This window comes from Sinocyclocheilus rhinocerous, unplaced genomic scaffold (assembly GCF_001515625.1).
Source record: "Sinocyclocheilus rhinocerous isolate Xijiao unplaced genomic scaffold, SAMN03320098_v1.1 scaffold1449, whole genome shotgun sequence".
Taxonomy (NCBI): Eukaryota; Metazoa; Chordata; class Actinopteri; order Cypriniformes; family Cyprinidae; genus Sinocyclocheilus; species Sinocyclocheilus rhinocerous.
Genome location: NW_015664992.1, coordinates 478,829 through 503,744, shown reverse-complemented (window position 1 = coordinate 503,744; position 24,916 = coordinate 478,829). Strand labels below are relative to the sequence as shown.

Sequence of the window (24,916 nt, the reverse complement as noted above, 5' to 3'; positions counted from 1 at the left end):
GTGGCTGACTCTTAACTTTTATAAAGAATATCTCTTTGGATTTGAGACTTTAGTCTTTGCAACTTTACAGATCTTCTTTATGCACCAAGAGCTTGTAACACTTCAAAGAGAAAGGAAAAATTGAAATCGCATCAAATGACCCCTTTAAATGTATATTTTACAGGACTACTAAATGACTATTTTCACCCAAAAATGAAAATTTGCTGAAAAGTTGCTCTCCCTCAAGCCATCTAAGATTAGTTTTTTTCTTAACGGGAACAGATTTGGAGAAATGTGTCATTCCATCACTTGCTCACCAGCGGATCCACTGCAGTGAATGGGTGCCGTCAGAATGAGAGTCCAAACAGCTGATAAAAACATCACAAGTAATCCACACCACTCCAGTCTATCAGTTAACATCTGGAGAAGACAAAAGCTGAAACAAATCCAGCATTAAGACGTTTTAACTTCAAACCATTGCTTTCCGCTAAAATATGAGTCCTCTATCTATGATGTTGCTTTTTCGCCAGTGAAAAAGTATTCGTCTAATTAGGCAAGAAATACGCACAAATCAAGCACTCGTTATAAGGAGATGGACCTTCTCTGGAGGAAGCATTATTATTCCCATTCTCCCATTCACTCCCAACAAGTTATTGAGATCCATATCTTCTCCAAATCCTGGATGGCCTGAGGGTGAGTAAATGTTAAGCAAATTTTCATTTTTTGGGTGAACTATTCCTTTAAAATGTTCTTTACATGAATGAAAAAATGCTTCCTTTATGAAAGGTTCTTTGGGGAAACCAAAATGGTTCTTCTTTGTCAACACTGTGAACCACCCCATTATTTTTAGGAGTGTATACAGTGCATTCAGTTTTATTGAGATTCTAACACGGACACTGTGAACTGCTGTAAAGAAACAATGCCACATTGCAAAAATTTGGGTGACCCATCCTTCAATCACTCGCTTTTTCACAGAACTGTTCTATTTTCATAACTGTCGTAACAGAACGGAGCGCTGACAATCAAAGCTGGAAATCTAAGTGTGAATCTGGCTGTGGTTTAGTGGAGCATCTGTGAGTGGGTGTCTTGTTATTCTAACACCGAGCCATCGCCACAAAACGAACATGCAGCTCTGCACGTTAAACAGCCAGCTGTCATATTCTCCCCATCTCTGCTCTCGTGAACGCCGAGGACAGACTGAGGACTGCGAGTGTGGCCATGCATAATTCATCAGCTATATTTAGCCACAGCGCGAGTCCTTTGGGCATCACTGTTTGAGAAGGACTATTGATAGTAAGGGGATAGTAAGAGGCAGGTCACAGGCACGACGTAAGATCGTTACGGCAAGCCAAGGTTGATGGGGAACAGTGGGTCACTATGACAGGACGGGATTAAAAAGCGGCAACATGGCGGGCTGTGAGGGGGCCGAATGCAATCTCTTTCCTCCTTGAGGTAGCAACAGTGATGTAGAGGATTGATCGGGAGTCCTGCTGCGGTTTTTCAGAGCGACTGACAATGCAGCAGGCTAAAAATAGCATTGGAGAGGGATCCCCCTTCATGGCCAACCCACTGCAGTCTAGAACAATTCAAATGCTGATGTGCCCAAAACAGTGTTACACAAGAGCACGTACAAAGGGAAGTTACACAACAAAGAATGAGAAGATTGTGTCGATTGATTCAAACGTTTATTTCCTGACCGGGCTACAGCAAAATCTGTTACATAATATAACAACAAAACGTAGAGTAGTACTCCTAGCTTTAATAATAGGCTATTTATAGACTATTTAAGCAGTAATGCAAGTGTCAGAATGTCTAGCCACCATGACGAATACACAGATCAAATTAGGTAACAAAGCAAATTAGTTCTCAATGCGTTTTTCATGATGTAAATTCTCATTTCGAGAGCTATCCTGCCATAGATTACTGGGACTGGACACTATCACTGCACCAATGCCGCGCAGACACATAAATCAACATTTGAAAACACCAAAAGTGCACTTATTTTAGCATCCATGATATACTATTTCAGTTTTTGTTGAACTTTTGAGTTTAATTATTTTTAGATTTTTTTTCTGTTGCCTTTTTAATTTTAGAATTTTTGTTAAAGATTTAGTCTTTTTTGTTGCATGTTTGTCTATTTTATTATTATTATTATTATTGTTATTATAATTTTAGTTATTTATAACTTGATTCTGTAACTAGCTGAAAAAATAAGCACAGTTTTAAAATATATCATTTTATTTATTTATTTATTTATTTATTTTATGGTTTTAGTTAACCCTATAATAACCCTGGCTCAACTGCATGTGCATGTGGATATATGCTGTTATTATGCTGATATTTGTCTTCTCTATTAATCATTTTAATAATCACTGATGCTAGATGAAACCAGGTGGTATAATAGCACAACATTAACGGAGGCAGGCAAACAGCAGTGACTTTCGTTATCAAGTCAGCTATAATCTATAATAATATTGACACATTTGCCTAGAACTAATTTTCCTGCTTACCATAATGACTAAAATACACATGGCAAAGCATTGTAGGGCCTGGTTCCACTGGACTGAAGGATTTCAGTAAACAAGACTAGATTTTGTGCTGAAATACTGATGAATACCCTAAAAGTTTCCTAACACCATGCTATTGGCTTATAGTTAGAAGCATTCTGGACACATTAAATAAAACCCAGCACCTCAAACACACAGAGCTGCACACACACTTGACTGAATTCATGCTGCATTGTGTGTTTTCTGTTTACTACGTGAGGCAGGAGTTCTTGTGCTCCAGCAGAGACCTTCCTGTCACAAACAGAGCAGGAAGATACAATTTGACACATGATATAGTACCATCCTGTTAACTTGTTATCTGTAAATTACCTTACCATAAAAAAATTTAAATGAGAAAAAAATATATGGTTTAACATTGCATTATATGTTTCTGAAGGATTTCAGTAAACAAGACTAGATTTTGTGCTGAAATACTGATGAATACCCTAAAAGTTTCCTAACACCATGCTATTGGCTTATAGTTAGAAGCATTCTGGACACATTAAATAAAACCCAGCACCTCAAACACACAGAGCTGCACACACACTTGACTGAATTCATGCTGCATTGTGTGTTTTCTGTTTACTACGTGAGGCAGGAGTTCTTGTGCTCCAGCAGAGACCTTCCTGTCACAAACAGAGCAGGAAGATACAATTTGACACATGATATAGTACCATCCTGTTATCTGTAAATTACCTTACCATAAAAAAATTTAAATAAGAAAAAAATATATGGTTTAACATTGCATTATATGTTTTTTTTTGTTTGTTTTTTTGGCTCAAATGCATGGATTTGGGAAGTAAAAATTATAAATTAATTATAAATTACTTTGACTAAATCAACATATAATTTACAGTTTAAATCTAAATCATTCTTAACACGAAAATACATGTACTTTTACTGTAAATTATTGTTAAAATGATGTTGTTTTGAAAGTACAAATATGAGCTACCTTATCATTTGCTGTGAAAAACAATAAAAGGACATGACCAGAAGTCCCTGCATGACTCTTCACAAATGACTGTAGTTTTTGTTAGCAGTTACAGTGGGGTGAGCATACAAGTACTGACTATGATTTATGGACAGACCACTTACTGTATCATCAGCTCTGATTCATCACACAGCTTTCTATTTTACCTCCTGTGTACTTATGGTAGTTAAAGGGTTAGTTCACCCAAAAATGAAAATTAGCCCATAAATTACTCACCCTCAAGTAGTGTTGTTTTTGGCGGCCTGTTTTAATTTTAGTTTTAGTCTAGTCTTTGTGTGAAACTGTCATTTTAGTTTTTATTAGTTTTAGTCACGTATTAAAGTGATTATTACGTTTTGAATAGGGATATTTTTCTTACAAAAACGCAAAAGCGCCTTTGTTCACCCCCCGGAGCTGTGTGAGATACTTTTTTTATGGATGGGCGCTTTTTATTTAACTTCTTTTGGACTGATGCATGCAACACCCGCTGAGTGGCATTAAAAAGCTTAAAAGATCAAAGACCATTTTTAATATACCTCTGACTGGATTTGTCTGACAGAAGAAAGTCATATACACCTAGGATGACTTGAGGGTGAGGAATTTATGGGCTAATTTTCATTTTTGGGTGAACTAACCCTGTAAATGGTGGTTTTACTGTAAATGTAACATTGTGCTGGGATATTTTGATGGCTCTGTTAATGAAGCTGTATAATTTAATCTGCTCTGTTTGGAGCAGATGGTGCCAACGTGCTTCCATCATAACCAAAGATTGATTGACAATTTTTTTTTTCCACGAGTTAGATGCAAATATAGGTCAATATATAAACTGCCATTTGGTACAGCATCGAAGTATACTCAAAGAAATGAAAATGGAAAGTGAGATCTCTCAAACTGTTTCACCTAGACATCATTGAGAGGGCAATGTAAGTTTTGCACGTCACTTAAAGACTTTCTGTGTCAGGTTCGCCACAGTCTCCAAATTCAGAGATTGCAATATGAACATCAGTTTTCTTCAAATTCTTTCAAGACCAAATGATCGATACTTCAATTAAACATGATTAAGATCCCATTAAGTCTTCTGAGCTATTAACCAACAGCCTCACAGCAATAAAAGCTTCCCCTTGGTACCCAGAACAAATGGTCAGAGCAGCATGTTTGGCTTCTGCTGAAAACGAGGGCATCAGATTTCTGTTGACCAGTCATTCTTGTGAGAGATGATTTCCCAGCACTGAACAAAGGAGACGGTGTGTATGGTACACACGGCTCCCCTGCGGTCATTGCGACGGGGGGGAGCCGACACCTGTGTTTACCCAGTGCGCTCACAGAGCTCCGGTTACATGGCCGGCCGGTCCGCTCTGGATCCACTGCTGTGGGCTTTCTGCTTCTCACAGTCTGACTCACTGCTGAGCGCATGGGTCATGAGAGCTGTTCACATGCTTTCATTACGCACTCGTTTCTTGAGTTTCTTCCTGTAACACCCTAAGAGTAATTCAATACCATCATAAAGTTCCCTTCATATCTGGTCATCCAAGCATCTCCTTTTATTTCTGTATGAAAAACATTGATCTAGTTCAAGGGGGTTCAACATTTACAGGTCCAGGGATCCCCAACCAGACCCCCAGCCAACCCAAATGTAAAACAACAACAACAAAAAATTTATTTTCTTAGTAACACTTTATAATAATATTACATTAATACATTGTATAATGATTAAGAGAAAATTAGTGAATAATCGAAAAAAATTATAAATCTCTAATTGTTGCGTTCAACTTCGCCACAGACTCCTGGTGGATCCAGGATGCTTATTATTTATTTAATTGTTTCTTATTATATGTTCACTGTTACTAATGTTCATACTTAAAGTTATATATAAATATATTTAATATACAAATATAACATATTTTTCTTAAATATATACATGCATGTGTGTATTTATAAATGAGGAAAAAAAATTAACTTAAATGATTTTAGCAAATGGCTGCAATATAACAAAGAGTGAAAAATTTAAGGGGGTCTGAATACTTTCCGTACCCACTGTATATACAACAGTTATTTCTGGTCCTCGAATCTGATTGGCTGATGAGAGTGCGATATTAGAGTCCAACAGAACTCCAGCAGCCGTTTCATCGTTTGTATCACTCCGCTTGCCGAAGTTGCCGTGTTTCTCACAGCAAGTGTCATGGCGGATGCCCAAATCCACTATAATTTAAAAGATAATACTGTTTTGTGTCACGGAATTTAATTTTAGGCGAGAATGTACTTGTTTGGACTTCAATTATGTGGTTTGTTAATAAAGATAACGTCTATTTGAAAATTTGCTTCGACGTTTTCAGAGTTGTGAGCTCCAGGACATCAGCGGAAGTTCAGCGCTCATAAACCCACGGAGAGAGCGCTTCACCTCGGTCAGATCTTCTGGAATTTACCGCTGGCTCTGACCACACTATAGCGATTAAACATGAGATATAATTTGTTTTGGGTAATCTAACGAGCAGTCTTTGGTCTCATTAATTTATTATTTGTTCCAGAGCAAATAGTTTTGGCAAAATATCATCATGTTTATGTAACTTCAATGCTGTATATCAGAGCACTGCCTTTGTACTTTTGACTGAATTGCCTAGAAACTTTTATGATGGCTGTTGTTGTTTATTAAATAGTATTATTCAATAAATAATATTTTATATAAATTAGATGGCGACAACAGACTGTTTTACGAGTCAGCAATAAAGATTTTTCAATTGAAAAATACTAAACTGCAGTTTTGAACAAGGAAGTTATTTTTTTCTTTCAAAAAGCTTGTACGCAGCCAAAGAATGCACCGAGCTGTCATCAGGAATCACCCTTAACAGATGAAAGGATAGTACGAGCCTATAGGACATTCAAACTAATGATTTATTGTGAATATGAGATTGATCTGAAGACGGACTGCTGGATCAGATGCAGGTAATCAGGATCGCTCAATCAATCTCTCTCTCATAATATTCTACTATACATAATACACCGCTTTTAATTCAGTAATACAATAAGCTTTTAATGAATCAACTCAATGTTCCTTCGTTATTAGTTCTAAAGTGACGTTTTGGAATTAGTAACGAAGGTTTGGGCTCAGCTTGTATTTAATCATGCACATCGGTCCACATGAACTAGTATTTTTTTTTTGCTTTTTTGGCTTTTTACAAATTAATGTTACCATAAACAAAAGCTGAATTAGCTATAATATGAAAATACAAGTTTCACTTAAGACAAAAGTAAAAACATTTTGTTAGCCGATGTTTAATTTAGTTAACTACCTCTAAATAAAGGCATCTTTGAAAGACAGAATGTCTTCAAATGTTACCTCAAATCATAGTTTGTTGTAACATCCACTCAGAACACTCTTGCATTCTGGCTGTGAGTTTTTCACATGCTATCACTTCATTTAAGTCAGAAAATCCAGTTGTTGAGCAATTATTGTGGAAAGTGACCACTCTAGACATTATGTCACACCCAAAACCAACATCATGTGAAGCCCATCATGTGCTGATAGTTCATGGGTTCTGACACACACACACACACACACACACACATCAATATGAAATCCTAACACCCTGTGGCATGATCTGACCTAGGATCCATTTCTCTTAACCACTCAGTAGAGTTCATCCTCACAATTGTGTCCGCGATCAATCTGCAAGCGCTCGGTTGCATAAGCGGAGGCCTTACATAAGCTGTTTGTGTGCAGCCCGTCTCAGACTCCCATCCGAGAGTGGCTCAGAGGAGACTGGACTCCAGAGGGGTTCCCTGTATACTTACACCTGTAACAACATGACACAGCGTAACCCTTCAGCCGAACCGTATCTATATAGGCAACATTTCAGTTCTGAACATCCAGATTCCAACAATAGATGGCCAACAATGGACTAAAGATTATAAACGACCATTGAAATGTAGCTGATCACAGTTTCCCAGAACATCTTCTGATCTCAGATTTTGTTTCTAAAAGCCTTAGTGCTTTGAACCTAAAAAAGAGCAACATCCTTCTTATTACTGACAAATTTGTCACAGAAGTGTGAAATACTGTGTTTACATAGAAAATGTGTGGCATCACACGACATGAAGGTAATTTTCCTCCGAAACCTGTCACATGGTAACAAGCATCAAGAGAGAATGACAGAGGAAGGTGAGACCTCTGCCGAACTCATCATAGCTCCACATGTAATTAGTACATGCTAATTACACACCACTGAGGTTCAGTAGACTAGAGTAGCTTAAAGACTGTCAGGAATTTTATTTGAAAACATTTATTTGACATGTTCACAACATTACTCTGACGCGTCAACTAATGGAGTTTGGGGCAGGACTATCTATTTTGCTTGGAGTTGCTTGCTTGCTCGTAAACAAACCACTAACCACAGACTCACGCTGTTTGTACTACAGACCTTGTTTAGGAAATGTGCTCGTACTAGGGCTGCAACGAATGATTATTTTCATAATTCATTAGTCCAACGATTGCTAGTCAAGTCAAGTCACCTTTATTTATGTAGCGCATTTAACAATACAGATTGTGTCAAAGCAGCTTTTCAGTATTAAATAGGAAAATAGTGTGTAGTAATGCAAAAGGACAACAGTAAACACTCAATTTGCAGTTAAAGTCAGTTCATCATTGATTTAGTGATGTCATCGTCCAGTTCAGTTTAGTTCAAATAGTATCTGTGCAATCAAGTCGACAATATCGCTGGAAATTAAGGGTCCCCGACCAAGCAAGCCAGAATGATTAATCGACTAATCGTCAATTATTTCACAGATTAATCAGCTTTGATCGATTATTCAGATTCGTTAAAATATTGCATATTCTATATATACATATAGAGCTGCATTATAGCAGGAAATAAAGTTGAAATTATAACCGAACGTGACACTGACACTGTTTTTTTCAAGTTTAACATCATAAAGCTGCTTGTTTTAAAGCAATCCTTTGCAGAAAGTGTTACATAAATAAACGTGACGTGACTGGAGCGCACAGCTGGTGCAGACATCCACATCACTATGATCCGATGCTTTCTTAACTGCTGTTTTCTCAGCGCTGTCATGTTTGTTGTGTTTTTATTTCGGTATTGTAAGGAAAGTGCACAGCTTATATTTACATGTTCATCTAAACGTCGCTCTTAAAGCACTGCTTGTGTATATCAATCTTATTTTTACCCCTAAACAAAGAATAAAAAATGACTTGCTTGTGATTATTGGGCCTTCACACATGACAGCATTTTCTGTGTGTAGTTTTGTAAAACTTTCCCACATTCTATGTCAGTCCTGTGTTCCCATGTCTTGTGTTTTTCTCCCCCATGTTCTCCCCATTACCTAGTTTCTCCCTCGTGTCAATTATGTTCATTTGTTTCAGCTGGTTCCTGTTAATTTCCTTGATTAGTCCCATTACTTAAGCCCTGTGTCTTTCCATGTCTAGCATCCGGTAATGTTCGTCTATCCCCTCTGCTACGTGTGCTTTGCTTTGATTTTGTGTAAATAAAGACTTACTTCACGGATTCCCCTATATCTCCTCGCTCCGTCACAGTAGCAGCAGCATCGTGACACTCTACTGGTTTGGCTTTGTTTGCATATCTTCCAGTGCCGGCTCCAGCGCCGGCTCCAGCCCCTGAGTCCGCTCCAGTGTCGGTTCCAGTCCCTGAGTCCGCTCCAGTATCAGCTCCAGCCCCTGGTCTGCTCCAGTGTCGGCTCCAGCCCCTGAGTCCGCCCCTAAAAGGGCTCCAGTTCCCACATCCAGCCCAAGGATTACCTAGTTTCTCCCTCGTGTCAATTATGTTCATTTGTTTTAGCTGGTTCCCGTTAATTTCCTTGATTAGTCCCATTACTTACGCCCTGTGTCTTTCCATGTCTAGCGTCCTGTATTGTTGGTCTATCCCCTCTGCTACGTGTGCTTTGCTTTGATTTTGTGTAAATAAAGACTTACTTCACGGATTCCCCTATATCTCCTCGCTCCGTCACAGTAGCAGCAGCATCGTGACACTCTACTGGTTTGGCTTTGTTTGCATATCTCATAAGCGTCTTCTTTTTTTGGATTGCCGAATTACAGTCTTGCGCTACAGCGCCACACTGGTCAAACTGTGTTATTGCAGGCCCTTACATCATGTGAGTTCGGTTCCTAGTTTCTTCGTCCGGTATTGTTCGTCTATCCCCTCTGCTACGTGTGCTTTGCTTTGATTTTGTGTAAATAAAGACTTACTTCACGAATTCCCCTACGTCTCCTTGCTCCTCGCTCCATCACAGTAGCAGCAGCATCGTGACAGAATACCGGACCAGCAAAAAGTGAGCGGCGCCTCTTCTCCCCGTGTTTTTTTTTTTCCATTTTTGAAAGTGTTTTTGTTTTCCGTGGACCTCCCAGACACCACTGGACTATGCTGGAGGGAAGGGATCCTCCGGTGTCTGGAGAGCATCCAGCCCTGATCCAGAACCGCTCCTCAGTCAAGTCAGCCAGCCGTTCCTCAGTCAAGCCCGCCGGCCGCTCCGATGTCAAGCCCGCCGGCCAGCGGTTCCATTGTCAAGCCCGCCGGTCGGTTCACTCTCAAGCCCTCAGCTAACAGCTGCACGATCCTTAACCCCAAGTCAAGGGAGGAATTTAAGGAGGAAGCGACTGTTGGCTCGAGCCCATGAGTCCGCTCCAGTGTCAGCTCCAGCCCCTGAGCCTGCTCCAGTGCCGGCTCCAGCCCCTGAGCCCGCTCCAGTGCCGGCTCCAGCCCCTGAGTCCGCTCCAGTGTCAGCTCCAGCCCCTGAAGGAAAATACATTTTTGAACATTTAAAAGGGACAAAAAAATTCCCATATCTTTTTGGCATTTTTGTTTACTTTTGTATGATAAACAATGTTGCTTCTTTATTGTGTCAGCACTCAGTGTCAAATATGCGTGCATGAAACTTTACTCCACATTCACAGCATCAGCATGACAGGACATGGAATAACCAGACTCACTTGGCAAGCTTCATTTCAATCTGCTGGCGGATCTCCTGGCGTTCCTGATCACTGCGCACAGGGAAGATGTTCCTGTCCTCCAGCTCCTGTTTGCTGGGTCTGTTACGCAGCTTTACTGCCAGAAGCTCTTTTCTTATTCGTCGTGGAAGTGTACCTGCACAGACCCAAACACATGTTCATATGATCATTTATGAGGGTAAAATGGACCAACAAGGGCCAGGCATGTTCATATATATATTCAATATATATATATATATATATTGTATGAATATAAATACTAATTACAGTGAGAAACACCCAAAAACAAAAGCACTAAAACTGAAAATATTAAAATATAATAATTTAAAATATTACACTATTGACTGAATTAAGATATATTCCAATATATTAATGAATACTATATATAAATAATGCTAAAATAACACTGATCCCAAATCTCAGTTTGAATCCCCAACTCTAAGTGTAAGCAATACTAATAACGATAGTCTGTCATTTTCAGACATTTTCAATTTTTGTTTTATTAAACAGATACTTTGCAAATATTGTTAAGTAGCTAATGTAAAAAAAAAAAAAAAAGATTCTTATTTAACACTGATGTCCACAATCAGCACAAAGCAACAGACCAGAGATGACGGACTCGTTCCAGCTGTCCTGGTCACTGTAGTATTCATCCAGACGCATGTTCTCCTTGTTCTCTTCGGCCTCTTGTTTGTTCTGCACCTCTTCGCTCGGCTCATTCTCAGTGCTGGCGGTGCGGGACAGCCGTCCATCCGAGCGCCGTCTGGGTGAGCTATGGATCTCCTTACCATGGAAACTATGCAAAAGCATAAATGTGCATGTAAAAAAATGACTGAAAAAATGGTTAATGCATCTGAACTCCCTGACTGTGTTTGATTTCCCATACTGTCTCATCTGAGGGTTAAATACAGTTAAATGTACCATGTTTATACCTGAGAAGTCACACTACAGGAATAGTATGTGAGAACCCAACCGGTCAGCAGTCAATCGTTTCAAACATGGTGTGATGCATTTTATAATAGCAAGGTGCCATCATTAAATGGCCACATGCATAAATTCTGTTTAAAAAAAATTATGGAAGATTTTCAATGCACAATGACACATTACTGTTTAATAACGTTTGGGGTCAGAAACATTTGTTGCTGTTGTTGTTGTTGTTGAAGAACATTAATACTTTTATTCAGCAAAGACACATTAAATTAATCAAAAGTGACTACAAATTATAATTTCTATTTCAAATAAATGCTATTCCTTTGAAGTTTCTATTCATCAAAGAATTCTGAAAAATAAAACTAATCATGATTTCCACGAAAACATTCGGCATCACAACTGTTTTCAACATTGATAAAAATCAGAAATGTTTTTTGAGCAGTAAATCAGCATATCAGAATGATTTCTGAAGGGTCATGTGACACTGAAGACTGGAGTAATGACGCTGAAAATTCAGCTTTGATCACAGCAGTCAGTTACAGTTTAACTGATACTCGCATAGAAAAACGCTATTTTAAATTGTAATAATATTTCTGTATTTTTTGGTCAAATAAATGCAGTTCTGGTGAGACTTATTTTGAAAAACATTAAAATATCTTACTGACCCCAACCTTTGAACAGTAATGTACCTATCATGAGACTACATATCACAAAATTCATATGAGATACAGAGTTCTGGCATGAAACTCTAGACGGCGCAGTCCAATAGGTACTCAATCTGACCTAATTACATCATTATCACATGGCACAGCTGATTGGTTTTCTCCTGTATCGGTAGCCAATGAGCTCGCTGCTCAACATTCAAATATATAACTAGTGCTTGCCGTAGCAGTTGCAGCTTGCTTCAGAAACTCTCCACCTTCCCCAGCTCCACCTGTATAGATCTGCTACGAGGTGATTCATGTATGCTATATGGGGGTTATTTCATGTATGTTATATGTACAGCAGCAGTATTTCTTACATGCTCACAGCAGCATGTTGTGGATGTATTGGCAGTAGCAAGTCTCGGTACTTGCTCTGCCGCAGCAGCAGCGTAGCAGATCTATTCCACCAAGACCAAATACATTAACATTGTCATGTACATTACCATGCCAATCCCTCCGAGAGTTGTCATGACAGAACTACATCTATATGGTGCTTTTAATAAATGATTAGGGAATCTGGATAAATGATTCCTGAAGGACTGTCCCGCGTGAGTGTCTCACCTGTCCTGCCGGTGTTTGGTGGCCAGCGCACGGTGCAGTTCCTCGATGATGCAGCTAGGGGGCATCAGACCTAAGTGAGGGGAGCTGGTGGGGGTGGAGATCCTGCCCCGCAGGGCATCTTTGGGCAGGGTGAAGTTCCTGGGCAGCGTGGCAGGAGCGGGCCGGCTCTGATTAGAGTGGGTACCTAACGGACAAGAGCAAAAATAAAAACTGTTGTGACTAATTTAGTTTCATTATTACTTAAAACAAGCACTCTTCTGGACAAATCTAGAAAACTATTATACATACATCTGATAAATTGATACGGACTGTCGAGGCTGCCCAGTCTAGTAAGCAGCTTCACAGGAGGTTTGGCTGGAGGAGTGTGGACTTCTCTGAGCGGCGCCTCCTCTTTTTTCTGCTCATGGCACTCAGGGGCCTCAGGGGGCCCCACACTGGCCCCTCTGTTTGAGGCATCGACACAGGACTTCTCCTCATCCTCACTTTGTTCAAGTTCCCCTTCTGTGTCTATCATCTCTGTGGCGTCTCGCGCTGTAAAGAGATCAGGCCAGAAAAGAGCGTTCTGTAATCTCTGCCGCCACCTAGTGCTAATTCAGCGCAGCTCATTCTGTCAAGCCTAGTAAAAAAAAAGTCATATATTTCAAATACATTTATTTCATACTAAGTATAGTTCAAATCGATCGACAAATTTACTAACATATCGCTCGAGACTTACTGATATAAAAATCATAATTAAACTTTATTTGGAGTACTGCTTGTGCACAATGCACATTTCTTAATATTAAGCCTAAAATGTGTTTTAATGTCACTATTGATGAGGATTGCATGGTCTTTGAATATTATCAGTCTTTAAATGCAAGACATTTAAAGTGTACCTGAAGTACACTTTAGCACAATCAACTATATACTTCCGTATATCTTTAGTTGGACTTCAGCACTAATTCTGCACAATTAAAGTGCATTAAGCACAAAATTAGTTGTTCCAGTTTAGCAGACTTTAAGTTTATCAGTTTAGTATAACAAAAGCACTACTGCAGGGTATTTTTATTAAGTACATAAATATGTAACTGTATTTGTAGTATACTTAGCATGAAATAAATGTTTTTTCAAATTCGTTTTAGCAAAAAAAAATTTCACAAGTGAAGACAACAGATTTGTCCGTTTTCAACATATGAATGAGTCATCACTTGTTACAAAAAAAAATCATATAAAAAGACAAAGCGAAAATGTGCATAATCTGCATACATATCAATTCTAACATATATTACACTTTTTTTTAAAAAAGGGATTTTTGGAGTATGTCTTAAAAGAAAATATTGTTTTTGTCTTTATTTCATGTTCACTTCAGAGTGACACTTGCCATTTCTTTATTTGTTTTTAGCAATTTCTAAATGAAAACTGTTTATACACTCATTTTTTTCAGTGTCAGTATCAAGATGACGTGCAACCTATTTTGCTTCCCTAATGAGTCATATTCCTGAAACAGAATATTCAACAATAAATAAATAAGTAAAGAAAGAAATCATATGGAAATTGTTTTTGTCCATTAATGTGAGTTTGCAGTGCATTGTGGGGCATCTACTCCTTTCCACTGGCCTAGTTTTTGGCTTTTTGACCAGGACTTGCACTGAAAAAATTTGGTGTATTCTTTACTTTAAAATAATTTTCTCTCAGAAATTGCTAACAAATTTCACAAATAATGACAAAGAAATGACAAATGACACATTGAATTACATTTTGAAATAGAAAGACTTAAGTATTTCCTTGTATAACATTCTCCAATAATCTTTGTTTTATTTACAACTTGGAAAAATCAAGTGGTCTTGGTCAAGTTCACCCACCAGAGCACTAAATTACAAAAACATTATTGTAGAAACACTGCAACAGTGCTAAAGTTAACAGCATCAATTTTCACTCCATGTTGGCTCTCAGTCATCCGTTTTGCAGAAGGCCCTGCGTTCACGGATCCTGACCTGCGGACAGATTGTCCTCATCAGACCCGAGATCCTCGGTGTTGCTGGCCAGCGGAGCCATGGGCTCATCCTCGCGCTCCTCTCCGTCAGAGTCGTCCAGCGCTGGGGCTCCTGCCTCGTCTGGACTCACGCCACACGCCAGGCCAGACTCTGCAAGCACGGGAAAAACGGCTGTCATCACGTTCTCATAAAAGCCTCCTAACTCTGCTGGTGGTCAAACAGGAGCAGGTGATCTCGCTAACGTTACGCCTGCACGCTGCTGCTGACAGCGGGGAGCTGAAGAGTGATGTTTCTCACCCATGCCAGCCTCTGCCAGGCCCTTCCTGACAAGATCATCACGATTCTGCCTGCTGGGCACTTTCCTCTCCAGCCCTGCAGATACCATCAGATAGAGTCAAATATAGATCTCACTGAACACAAACACAAACACTACAGTCCTTCAGTCTCTAAAGCAAGCAGTGTACAAGAGATACTGAGAATCAATTATAAAAATCAACGCTATCAAAATGTATTTATTGCATGCGATAAATTAAAAATGTTTAGCAATGTAAAAAAATGTTTAACACCATTAACACATTTATTCAGTTTGACATTGGAACTCTTTTATTCAACAAACAATAAGCAATAAAATTAAAGGTCAAGCTTTATTTTGAAAAAAAAAAGGAACAACTAAAGACTGATATCATAGACATTTTTATAATAAATATACATCTTTCTAGTTATGTTAAGCTCTAAAATATTTTATCTGATAGAAACTGCAATCTGTGAGAAAATAATTATAATAATGATTAATGAGTAAATAATTATTATACAACCATTATTACCAATGAATTGTAATGACTTTTCTGGTCATTTGTGATTACAGGGTTTTAAAATAATAATAATAATAATTATGATTATGATTATTATTATTATTATTATTATTATTATTATTATTATTATTATTATTATTATTATTATTATTATTATTATTATTATTATTATTATTATTATTATTATTATTATTATTATTATTATTATTATCACGACGAGGCGTTCCCCATAGCGACCCCTAGAGGACGCAGTTCGAAGTTCCCATGAAAGGGAACTATTCATTTTATTACTGAAATTACAGTAATATAATGTAATAGCATGAAAGCTGAAATGCTTTTCCTAACTCACCTGTAGAGCCCTGTCTCAGTTTTTCATTTTTCTTTTTAAACCCTGTAATCACAAATTATTATTATTATTATTATTATTATTTTTAAACCCTGTAATCACAAATTACCAGAAAAGTCATTACAATTCATTGGTAATAAAATGTAAAAATAAAACCGAGATAAATATTTTGTCATTAAAACATTTGTAATTGTGGAATTTATTAATTGTAATAATTTATAAGTATTTTATTTACTTACATTATTATTATTATTATTATTATTAAAAACAATTTATATAAATCTAAGCAATTACGTTTAAATCATATGTTTTAAATAAATATTTATATAAACATCTAAATATTTAATTAAACTCATTTGAATTATTTAATAAAATATTTAATAAAAAATTGGCACTCTTCGTTTCTGTACATTAAAAATGTCAGAAAGGTTGAGAACCTTTGCTCTAGGCCTTGTAGCTTTAATTAAACGGTAAAATTATTACACTCAATTTCACTTATTATCCATATTTCATTTTTCTACATCATTTTATTAAAGGAATGATCAGTGTTCAATACAAGTTTATGTCAATTGACAACATGTGTGGTGTAATTAATAAGGAAAACATTTTTGACTAAACAAACAGCTTTTACCTGTTACTCGTCTGTTTCTGACAGTCTGTCAGTTCATGCACTAGGTGAGGATTTTTCAGAGTATTTCTGCAGATTATATTACACCAGTAGATGTGTTTATGACTGAGTCACTGAATCACTCATTCAACCAGTTTAGACTCATTAAAGGGGGAAAAAAACACTACCATTCTGCTTAGAAATGATCAGCACTGTGGACAAATAAAGACAAAGTAAGTTGCACTATTTTACTGTTTAAAATGTAAGTTACTCAATATTGACTTCTTGTTTATTGAACTGTAGGCATGAGAGCACACTTTCCCCTGCTGATATTTAAATTAATCACACTGTTGCTTGAACGATTTTTCTTACATTTAGCATTAACCTGTCAGAATCTAGAAATATATAATGTAATAGCATGAAAGCTGAAATGCTTTTCCTAACTCACCTGTAGAGCCCTGTCTCAGTTTTTCATTTTTCTTTTTCCTCCACTTCCAGGGCTTGAAGATGCGTCCCAGGCTGGCCAGTTTGCTGTTGCGGCGGATGGGGGGAGTTCGGACCCCTGACACCAGACAACCGGAGTGAAGCGCTCTGTGCTGATCCATCACATCTACAACAAAACACAGACCAGCAGAAACGTGCTGAACCTAAAGCTGCCCACTCTTGATATTAAAGGGATAGTTCACCCCAAAATAAAACTCACCCTCGTGTCGTTCCAAACCTGTAAGACCTTTGATCATCTTCAGAACAAAAATTAACCGTAATTTTACGAAGCTACGAGAATAGCTTCGTAAAATTAGGGTAGTGGGGTCCAAAACAACACTGGACCCCATTGACTTTCATTGTATGGACAAAAACAAGAAATATCTTCAAAATATATTTTTAGAAGAAATTCGTACAGGTCAATAATGACAGAATTTTCATTTTTGGGTGAACTATCCCTTTAACAAGTTACAACCAGTCCGATTTCAGATTCTGAAAGTTCTGTGTAAATGAACCGTGAAAGTTTCAATCTGATTTACAAATAGGTTTACATTTGCATTATATGTATTAAAAACAAAACTTTAGTCTGAACTGGTGAAAGCCACTGCAATAATGTAATCAGAGCTACCGTCATTACCGTGTTTTCCCCACGATTACATTTCTAACAAGAATGCTGACATATGTGACCCTGGAGCACAAAAGCAGTCTTAAGTCGCTGGGGTATATTTGTAGCAATAGCCAAAAATACATTGTATGGGTCAAAATGATCAATTTTTCTTTTATGCCAAAAATCATTAGGATATTAAGTAAAGATCATGTTCCATGAAGATATTTTGTAAATTTCCTACCATAAATATATCAAAACTTAATTTTTGATTAGTAATATGCATAGCTAAGAACTTCATTTGGACAACTTTAAAGATGATTTTCTCAATATTTTGATTTTTTTGCACCCTCAGATTCCAGATTTTCAAATAGTTGCATCTCGGCCAAATATTGTCCTATCCTAACAAACCATACATCAATGGAAAGCTAGAAGATGTATAAATTTACCCTTTTTGGTTTTCTGCTCCAGGGTCACATATCTGTCAGAAGAGCTTTTTTAGCAAATATTTTGTAGATATTCAGTCTCATCCACTGGCTAGTTCATAAGGTGTGAGATGTCAATAAACATACTGTATATACAGTACGTTCATAAGTCATAAAACGTATGTAAACACACACACACACACCACAGAACTGTGTATTTCTGAAGTGTTTTTGAATCTGATTTAGAAAACGGTCAGATTCAAGCATTTGCATGCTTATTTTTTCCCCGTGTTGATTAAATTATTTCAGGTCTACCCCACTTCTTTCAATCTGATCGAGCTTTCTCTTGGATTGAGCTCATCTGGATCGATTGAGGTTTTTACATGAAGGCTTTTCAGTCTGACAAGACATCAGTCTGATTATAGAGTTATTATCTGGGTGCATGTAAATGTAGCTACTGACTGCATCACAAAACATTTCGGATGCAGTTCACACCAGTATTTGGTGTTGTCCACTTGACATCAGAACACCTGGGACAGATGTTAATAACAGCTGCAAAAGGGGCCAATGATATTCTCTGGGGAGTGAATGGTGTCTGCATACAGCAACAAGGCCTGTGTCGAATCTCAGGACACATGGCTGAGCATTTGCTGGGCCAACAGCATTTGTTTACCACAGCATATGGGTTATCTCCCCAAAGTCAAAACATTAGTTTCAATTCAAAAGCTAAAGAAACACATGAAAAACTGACCAGAAATGGATCTGTTACTCTGAAAAGTTCTGTTGTTATTTACTCAACCTCATATTGTTCGAAACCTCGATGATATTCTTCCTTCCAAAGAACACAAAAAGAGAAATTGTGAAAAACCTTTATGCTGCTCTTTTCCCTTTCGTTAAAAAAGGACTAAAACCAGATGAAAAACAGCACAAAAGCAGTGCATTATAGCCTCCCGAGACCCCAGATATGGAGTTTTTGTCTCTGTAGAGGACATGATATGTTAGTGAATTGGTCTTTAAAGATGGCTGACAATAATTTAGTGATAAAATTGTAGAAATATGATCATATTCTGTAATTATCATTTAAATCTGATTAATTTTCAAATTGTTTGTCATAAATCAACATCTTAGGAAAATGTTATGGGGTTTCAAATCAAAATATGACTTTCTGTTATAATTGTATACATGTCCACTGTAGAGGACACTGGGACTAAAAGCATGTTTATTATGCATTTTGGAAGACAAAACAATTGAATAGGAAAATATAATTTCAATATTTTCATGAAATTATTACTCCCATTATTACACTTGTTTTTTTCAACATGCTGTCCAAACAGCACATTAATATGCATCCTTAAACAAATGTTGGCATAAAAAAAATCCTGAAACCTAAAAATTGAATGGTGATTTAAAAAAAATAATAAATTCCATTGTCTTTGCCTTTTAATGTCTATTCATGTCCCTTTATTTATTTCTTTTTTTTAGAAAAACTGAGTCCTGGTGTCCTCTACCGAAGACATAGCATAACATTTTACAAAAATGTTATTTTTTGATTTTTTTCTTATGCTCTAAACAATGTAATGACATGAAATAAATACTAAATTCACAAAAGCTTCTTTTTTTTTCTGGTTCTCCGAAGGATATTGCAAGTCTTTTGAAAACCTACAATAGCACTGTTTAAGGGAGAGACCGAAGGCATTCACAGAAGATATTGCACATTTTCAAGCATGCTGTGTGAAAACACATGGAACCAAGTTTGACACTAATTATTCCAAACGCCGTTGGTTCTTACTAGTCACATGACTGATCAAGACACGGCAAGTCCAGCTTGACAGCTCATGTTCATGGTATGCTCAATCATACGCAAAAGAGCATGTCACTCAAATAAAGAGCCATCGGTTTCTTTAACTTTCTGCAGATGTCCAATTCACAGGTGAATCCTGTTCTGTGGACACACAGCATCGCATTATGTCTGTCTCACATGGTCTGCGCAGACACCAACACACAAACAACTGACTGTTTTAAAAGGCCGTCCTGAATTACCCACGGAAATCAATTCAGTCCTGCAACTCAAGGCACAAACTGACCAACTCCAAATGCACACTGACTTCCATACGTCAATCTAGCAGACAGGCTGGCACCGGATGAGTCCATCTCAAACCCCATGAAACTCGTGACAAGACCCTTTGAGTAAGAGCTAGAGGGTCCAGCATAATGAGGCAGCGCTGCGCCGGAGCAGGAATAGAAGCATCTCTCCTACACAGTCTGGCTGAGAGGGAGAGCTGACACCTCAGGAAGAGTGCAGATGAACCGTGGGCAGCGCTGAGAGCTTCTATCTCTGTCTGTTTCTTCCGTTTGTCACACCTAAAACAGCACGAAAATGAAAAGACAACAACAACAACCAACACCTGTTTATATCAGAAGGAATAGTGATGGATATTATAACTAATCCTCAACAATCCTTTCTTTAGATAATATGTGCAGAACTCCCATCATTATACTAGATCAGGGGTGTCCAACCCTGATCCCTGAGTTATATAAATACAATATGATATAAATAAGATATTTTGGGGTGTATTCCCCATTGTATAATGCAAAATTGGAAAAAAGCAAAGCCACTGGAAGGCAAGCATGTTTAACACTACACAATACCTTCGTTGGGAACTATACCGTATGTAGATTTACCTTGATAATCTATCAAGGTAAAATGTTATTTTTAAGAGAAGTTATTTTTTACATGGTTCCAAACACAGATGCTTTTATTTTTTATTTCCCTGAAACACAAAAGGATGCTTTTCAAAGAAGGCTGCCATTGTGGGTTTATATCATACACTGAAAAATGCTAAACAACCATATTTGAAGTGCATTTTTATATTGGTCAGATCAAAAGTTTAAACCTGTTTTGTTCAGTTTGTCTAAAAGCAAATAACACTCCCCACAGGAAATAAAAGAAAATTGTAATTAGTCACTTGTTAATACATAACAAAAAATATGATGCATATTTAAAAAAAAAAAAAGACATCCTAATAAACATTACAGTGCTTTCAAAGTTGTCTTTATTTGTTGTAAATACAGAATCCACCCGACTGTAATAAGCATTTAGAGTGGCAGACAGCAAAACCACAGCAACAACATAATGTTACCATTATAGCTATCATTCGTGGTATTAACTACATAGCACGGAGAGTATTAATAAATTCCAGCATTAGTGTGAGTGTTAGTAATAGCTATGCTTGCCTTAGCACGCACCATAAAATATGTAATCAGTAATGTAAAACAAACAATACAATAATTTGATGCTTCATTTAGTGAAAGCCTATAATGGTCCATACATCACACACTGCTCTGGTGAATCAACGCAATCAGAACAGCACACAATTTCTGCAGTTTCAAGGCTGATATCAAAGAATCGTTGACGGAAATAAAATTGCATTTTCAAATTTATAATGCTAAAGGTGGTGCGGCTAAATATTATCACAGTATGTGGTAAAGCATGGCAGCATGTGGGTGATGGGATGGAGTGTCACTGTAATATTAGCGGTGGAAAGGACCACAATCCCCTTCCAGCTCACCTTCCGTTGAAAAAAAAATATATATATTTCTTTCGACTACAGCTTCCACTGCCATTAAACTTGTTAAAACAGCCATAACAAAATCATGTATGTTTGTCTACAGTTATTCATGCTGAATGCAGTAGCTGTGCTGTGTATTACGCTCACCAAACTGTGCATTAATGTCAGGCATCTATATAACAGCTCAGCAGTATTGCTATCGCATGTAAAGTTTCTATAGAGAGCAGAGGATGCATTGCAGCTTCGATTTCTCCAAGATGCCGGTGTGGTGCTGTCAGACAGAGCCCAGGCAATGTAAAGCAGGTCAGCTGTTCATGTCTTACTAAACCAGCAGTGCAGAATCCAGGTCAAACTTTTAGTTACCGCAGCTAAAGCACAACCCAGGGTCAGAGCGCCGTTGCCATGACGACTCCTCCGGATGCTGCAGTGCAGCATCACTAACGGGGGTTGCTGGGTGGATGGGGAGGCTGTTGCCACACAGAGCGACTAGAAACCCTCGAGAGCCAATCAGAGTCGAGCGGCACAGAACACACACCAGACATCCCTCTATTTATAATTTCTAGATGTTGTTTTGAAGAATTTATCATGGGATGCTCAGAAGCCACTGGAGTGAAAACATAAACATATATCCGCGATATAGAGACATATGCATGAGTAATCGATGAGTAAACCCCACGCGATGAACCCCTACACGGCTTTCCCTGAATTATGAAGGGGATCTGGTGCTTTCCGTACTCCCTCTGTATGCTGCTTGAGTGTTTCATAACATCTGCACAGGACCTCTTCTGCTATTAGACCGCGAGAATATAAATCAAGAGGAAGTTCTTCAACAGGAGCCAACACAAAACGACTCATGCCAAATCTTTCCCTTGACCATGAAAGCATGTGAAATAATGGTTGTAATGGGTTTTTCACCCTCCTAATTAAAGGGGTCATATGATGCGATTTCAATTTTTCCTTTCTCTTTGGAGTGTTACAAGCTCTTGGTGCATAAAGAAGATCTGTAAAGCTGCAAAGACTAAAGTCTCAAATCCAAAGAGATATTCTTTATAAAAGTTAAGAGTCAGCCACGCCTACTTAAAACGGCTCGTTCTAACACGCCCCCACATGTCTACGTCACGATGTGGGAAGATTTGCATAACGCCGCCCAAATGTTCACGCAAAGAAAGAAGGCGTAACTTTTATTCTCGCTGTAGTATTGTTGTTGTCCGGCTGTAGTATTCTTCCAAGTATGTGGAAAATAATGTGTTTTTTTAACCTTAAACCGCATAAACACATTTCATTACACCAAATACACCAAATACTGTTCTTTTTAGCAACATCATATGACCCTTTTAAGGCTTGAGTCTCCCACACATCTCACCAACCCCTCACCAATGGTATGTACTCTTTTTGCACATAGCCTAGAAATTCAATAAGCTATACATTTCAACAATATTTGATGTTTCGTAGGTTCGTTCAAAGGTAAAATTAGCGAGATTGTGCAAAATAGCCCTGCCGGTACACTTAGTACTATACTTAGCATATTACTTGATTATTAGGCACCCTGAAAAGTCAGAAAAGTCATTTTTCACACCTGAATTGGATCATACCACTGACGTTACCTGAGAAGTAAACACGCTAGAAAACCCGCTCATTCATAAATGTACATTGCATGGAGAAAGCAAAACTTAAGGAAAGTGTAAGTGCACATGTACAGTTAAGTTGAATGATAATGTTTACTGTCTTTAACATATTAACGCTTTTAAAATGAATGCATGCAGCAATCTGTTTGAAATATCCACAAGTTTGACAACCACACTGAAATAAGAGCGTGTGGTTTAGATGCAGGCAAGATGCGTTCATTACTACAGTAACCGCAGGGTCCCGCAAGCGTTTTCTTTTAAAACAATCATTGGTTCAGTTCATTTTAATATTAAAATAGAGTGATGTACATTCCCTGTAACAACAGAAACCATCACAGAAGGGTTTCAAAACCATTAAAAATGCTTCCCTGTAGTGTGTTTTGGGACATATTCCATTAGGATTTAGTGGTTTTAACAAGCCACCAATAGAAGGCGACCAATTACCAGTAGAGAGGGACCATTACAGTTTCCATTCAAACCAATACAAGTCCCATTATAACCAGATTACAAATTCTGTGATGGTTTCTATAGTTTGTTTGTTTTTTCAGCAGAGTCATCACCATTGTGTAATTAATGTTTCTTGATATTGTCTTTTGATTAAAAGAAAGGGAAAAAAACACTCTCTTTATAAGCGTGCATTAATGCATTAAAATTACATCACAGAATGGTCCTGTAAATGGTTTAAAGTAGATCCCATGTTAATTTATTGATATTTAGCTACAGTAGGCTAACAAGGTACTGATATTTTGGAAGCAACAGCTTGGTGAATGCCTGAAGGGTCTTCAATTGCGATTGCAATAGTTACTTACAACTCAATAAATACTGCAAGCTTTGATTCGAAAGTGTTGGATTTAGCATTAATTTTGCTTTGGGCGCAAATAACGTAGGCCTAAATGTAATTTGAGAGTAAACATCTCAGAGTCAGTAACTCTTCTTTTCCTCACGCCAAACAAAGAAACAGTCAATAGACAAAGTCATCACAATAGACGTTCCATAATAAACTCACTTGCGCGTCATTTCAGTAACTTCCTGCAGACGCTCAAGAGTTCAGGTGCTGCCGTTTCACTCGACACCTCACGGTGGAGTCTGTGTGTGTCACAATCAAAATGTGTGAGAACAAGGACAGCTGGAATTCGAATCTTCCCTGCTTGCATGAACACAACCAAGCATTCCTTGTCACTGATGGGAAGCGAGCAGTCATTCCCGGACCCTACAGTAATCCACAGGCAGCAGCAATGTCGTTCACTAAAGCAATATTTTATTCTGCTTTCAGTTTAGAATTATGGTTAGAATAACAAACTATTCACAATGAAATAGTACGAAAATGTATCTTTGCAAGAATGTGACCTACATGCTGAAAATCTTTCAGACACGAGAGAGGATGCTAATGTGAATGTGCACACAGATGATGACAGTTCAGACTATTCACTGTGTTACAGCTGTACTCAGTCTACCATATTTGTAAAGGCATCTTTAATTTTTAAAGGGGTCATCATATGATGCTATTTAAATTTTTCCTTTCTCTTTGGAGTGTTACAAGCTCTTGGTGCATAAAGAAGATCTGTAAAGTTGCAAAGACTAAAGTCTCAAATCCAAAGAGATATTCTTTATAAAAGTTAAGAGTCAGCCACGCCTACCTAAAACGCCTCGTTCTAACACGCCCCCACATGTCTACGTCACGATGTGGGAAGATTTGCATAACACCGCCCAAATGTTCACATAAAGAAAGAAGGCGTAACTTTTATTCTCACTGTAGTATTGTTGCCGCCGACGCCATGTCGTGAAGACGCTGTGTGCTTCGTTGTGAAA

General features: G+C 37.8%; 1 protein-coding gene across 1 annotated transcript in view; it reads right to left on the bottom strand.

Annotated features, from left to right (window-relative positions):
• LOC107730624 (phosphatase and actin regulator 3-like) overlaps positions 1 to 24,916 on the bottom strand; it is a 69,096-nt gene that overhangs the window by 15,722 nt on the left and 28,458 nt on the right. The window contains exons 3-9 of the mRNA XM_016541493.1: positions 16,850 to 17,011; positions 14,934 to 15,008; positions 14,637 to 14,786; positions 12,973 to 13,194; positions 12,664 to 12,847; positions 11,074 to 11,264; positions 10,451 to 10,604 (exon numbers count right to left, since the gene is read on the bottom strand). Coding sequence (XP_016396979.1) covers positions 10,451 to 10,604; positions 11,074 to 11,264; positions 12,664 to 12,847; positions 12,973 to 13,194; positions 14,637 to 14,786; positions 14,934 to 15,008; positions 16,850 to 17,011 — 1,138 coding nt within the window. The remainder of the gene's footprint in view (positions 1 to 10,450; positions 10,605 to 11,073; positions 11,265 to 12,663; positions 12,848 to 12,972; positions 13,195 to 14,636; positions 14,787 to 14,933; positions 15,009 to 16,849; positions 17,012 to 24,916) is intronic.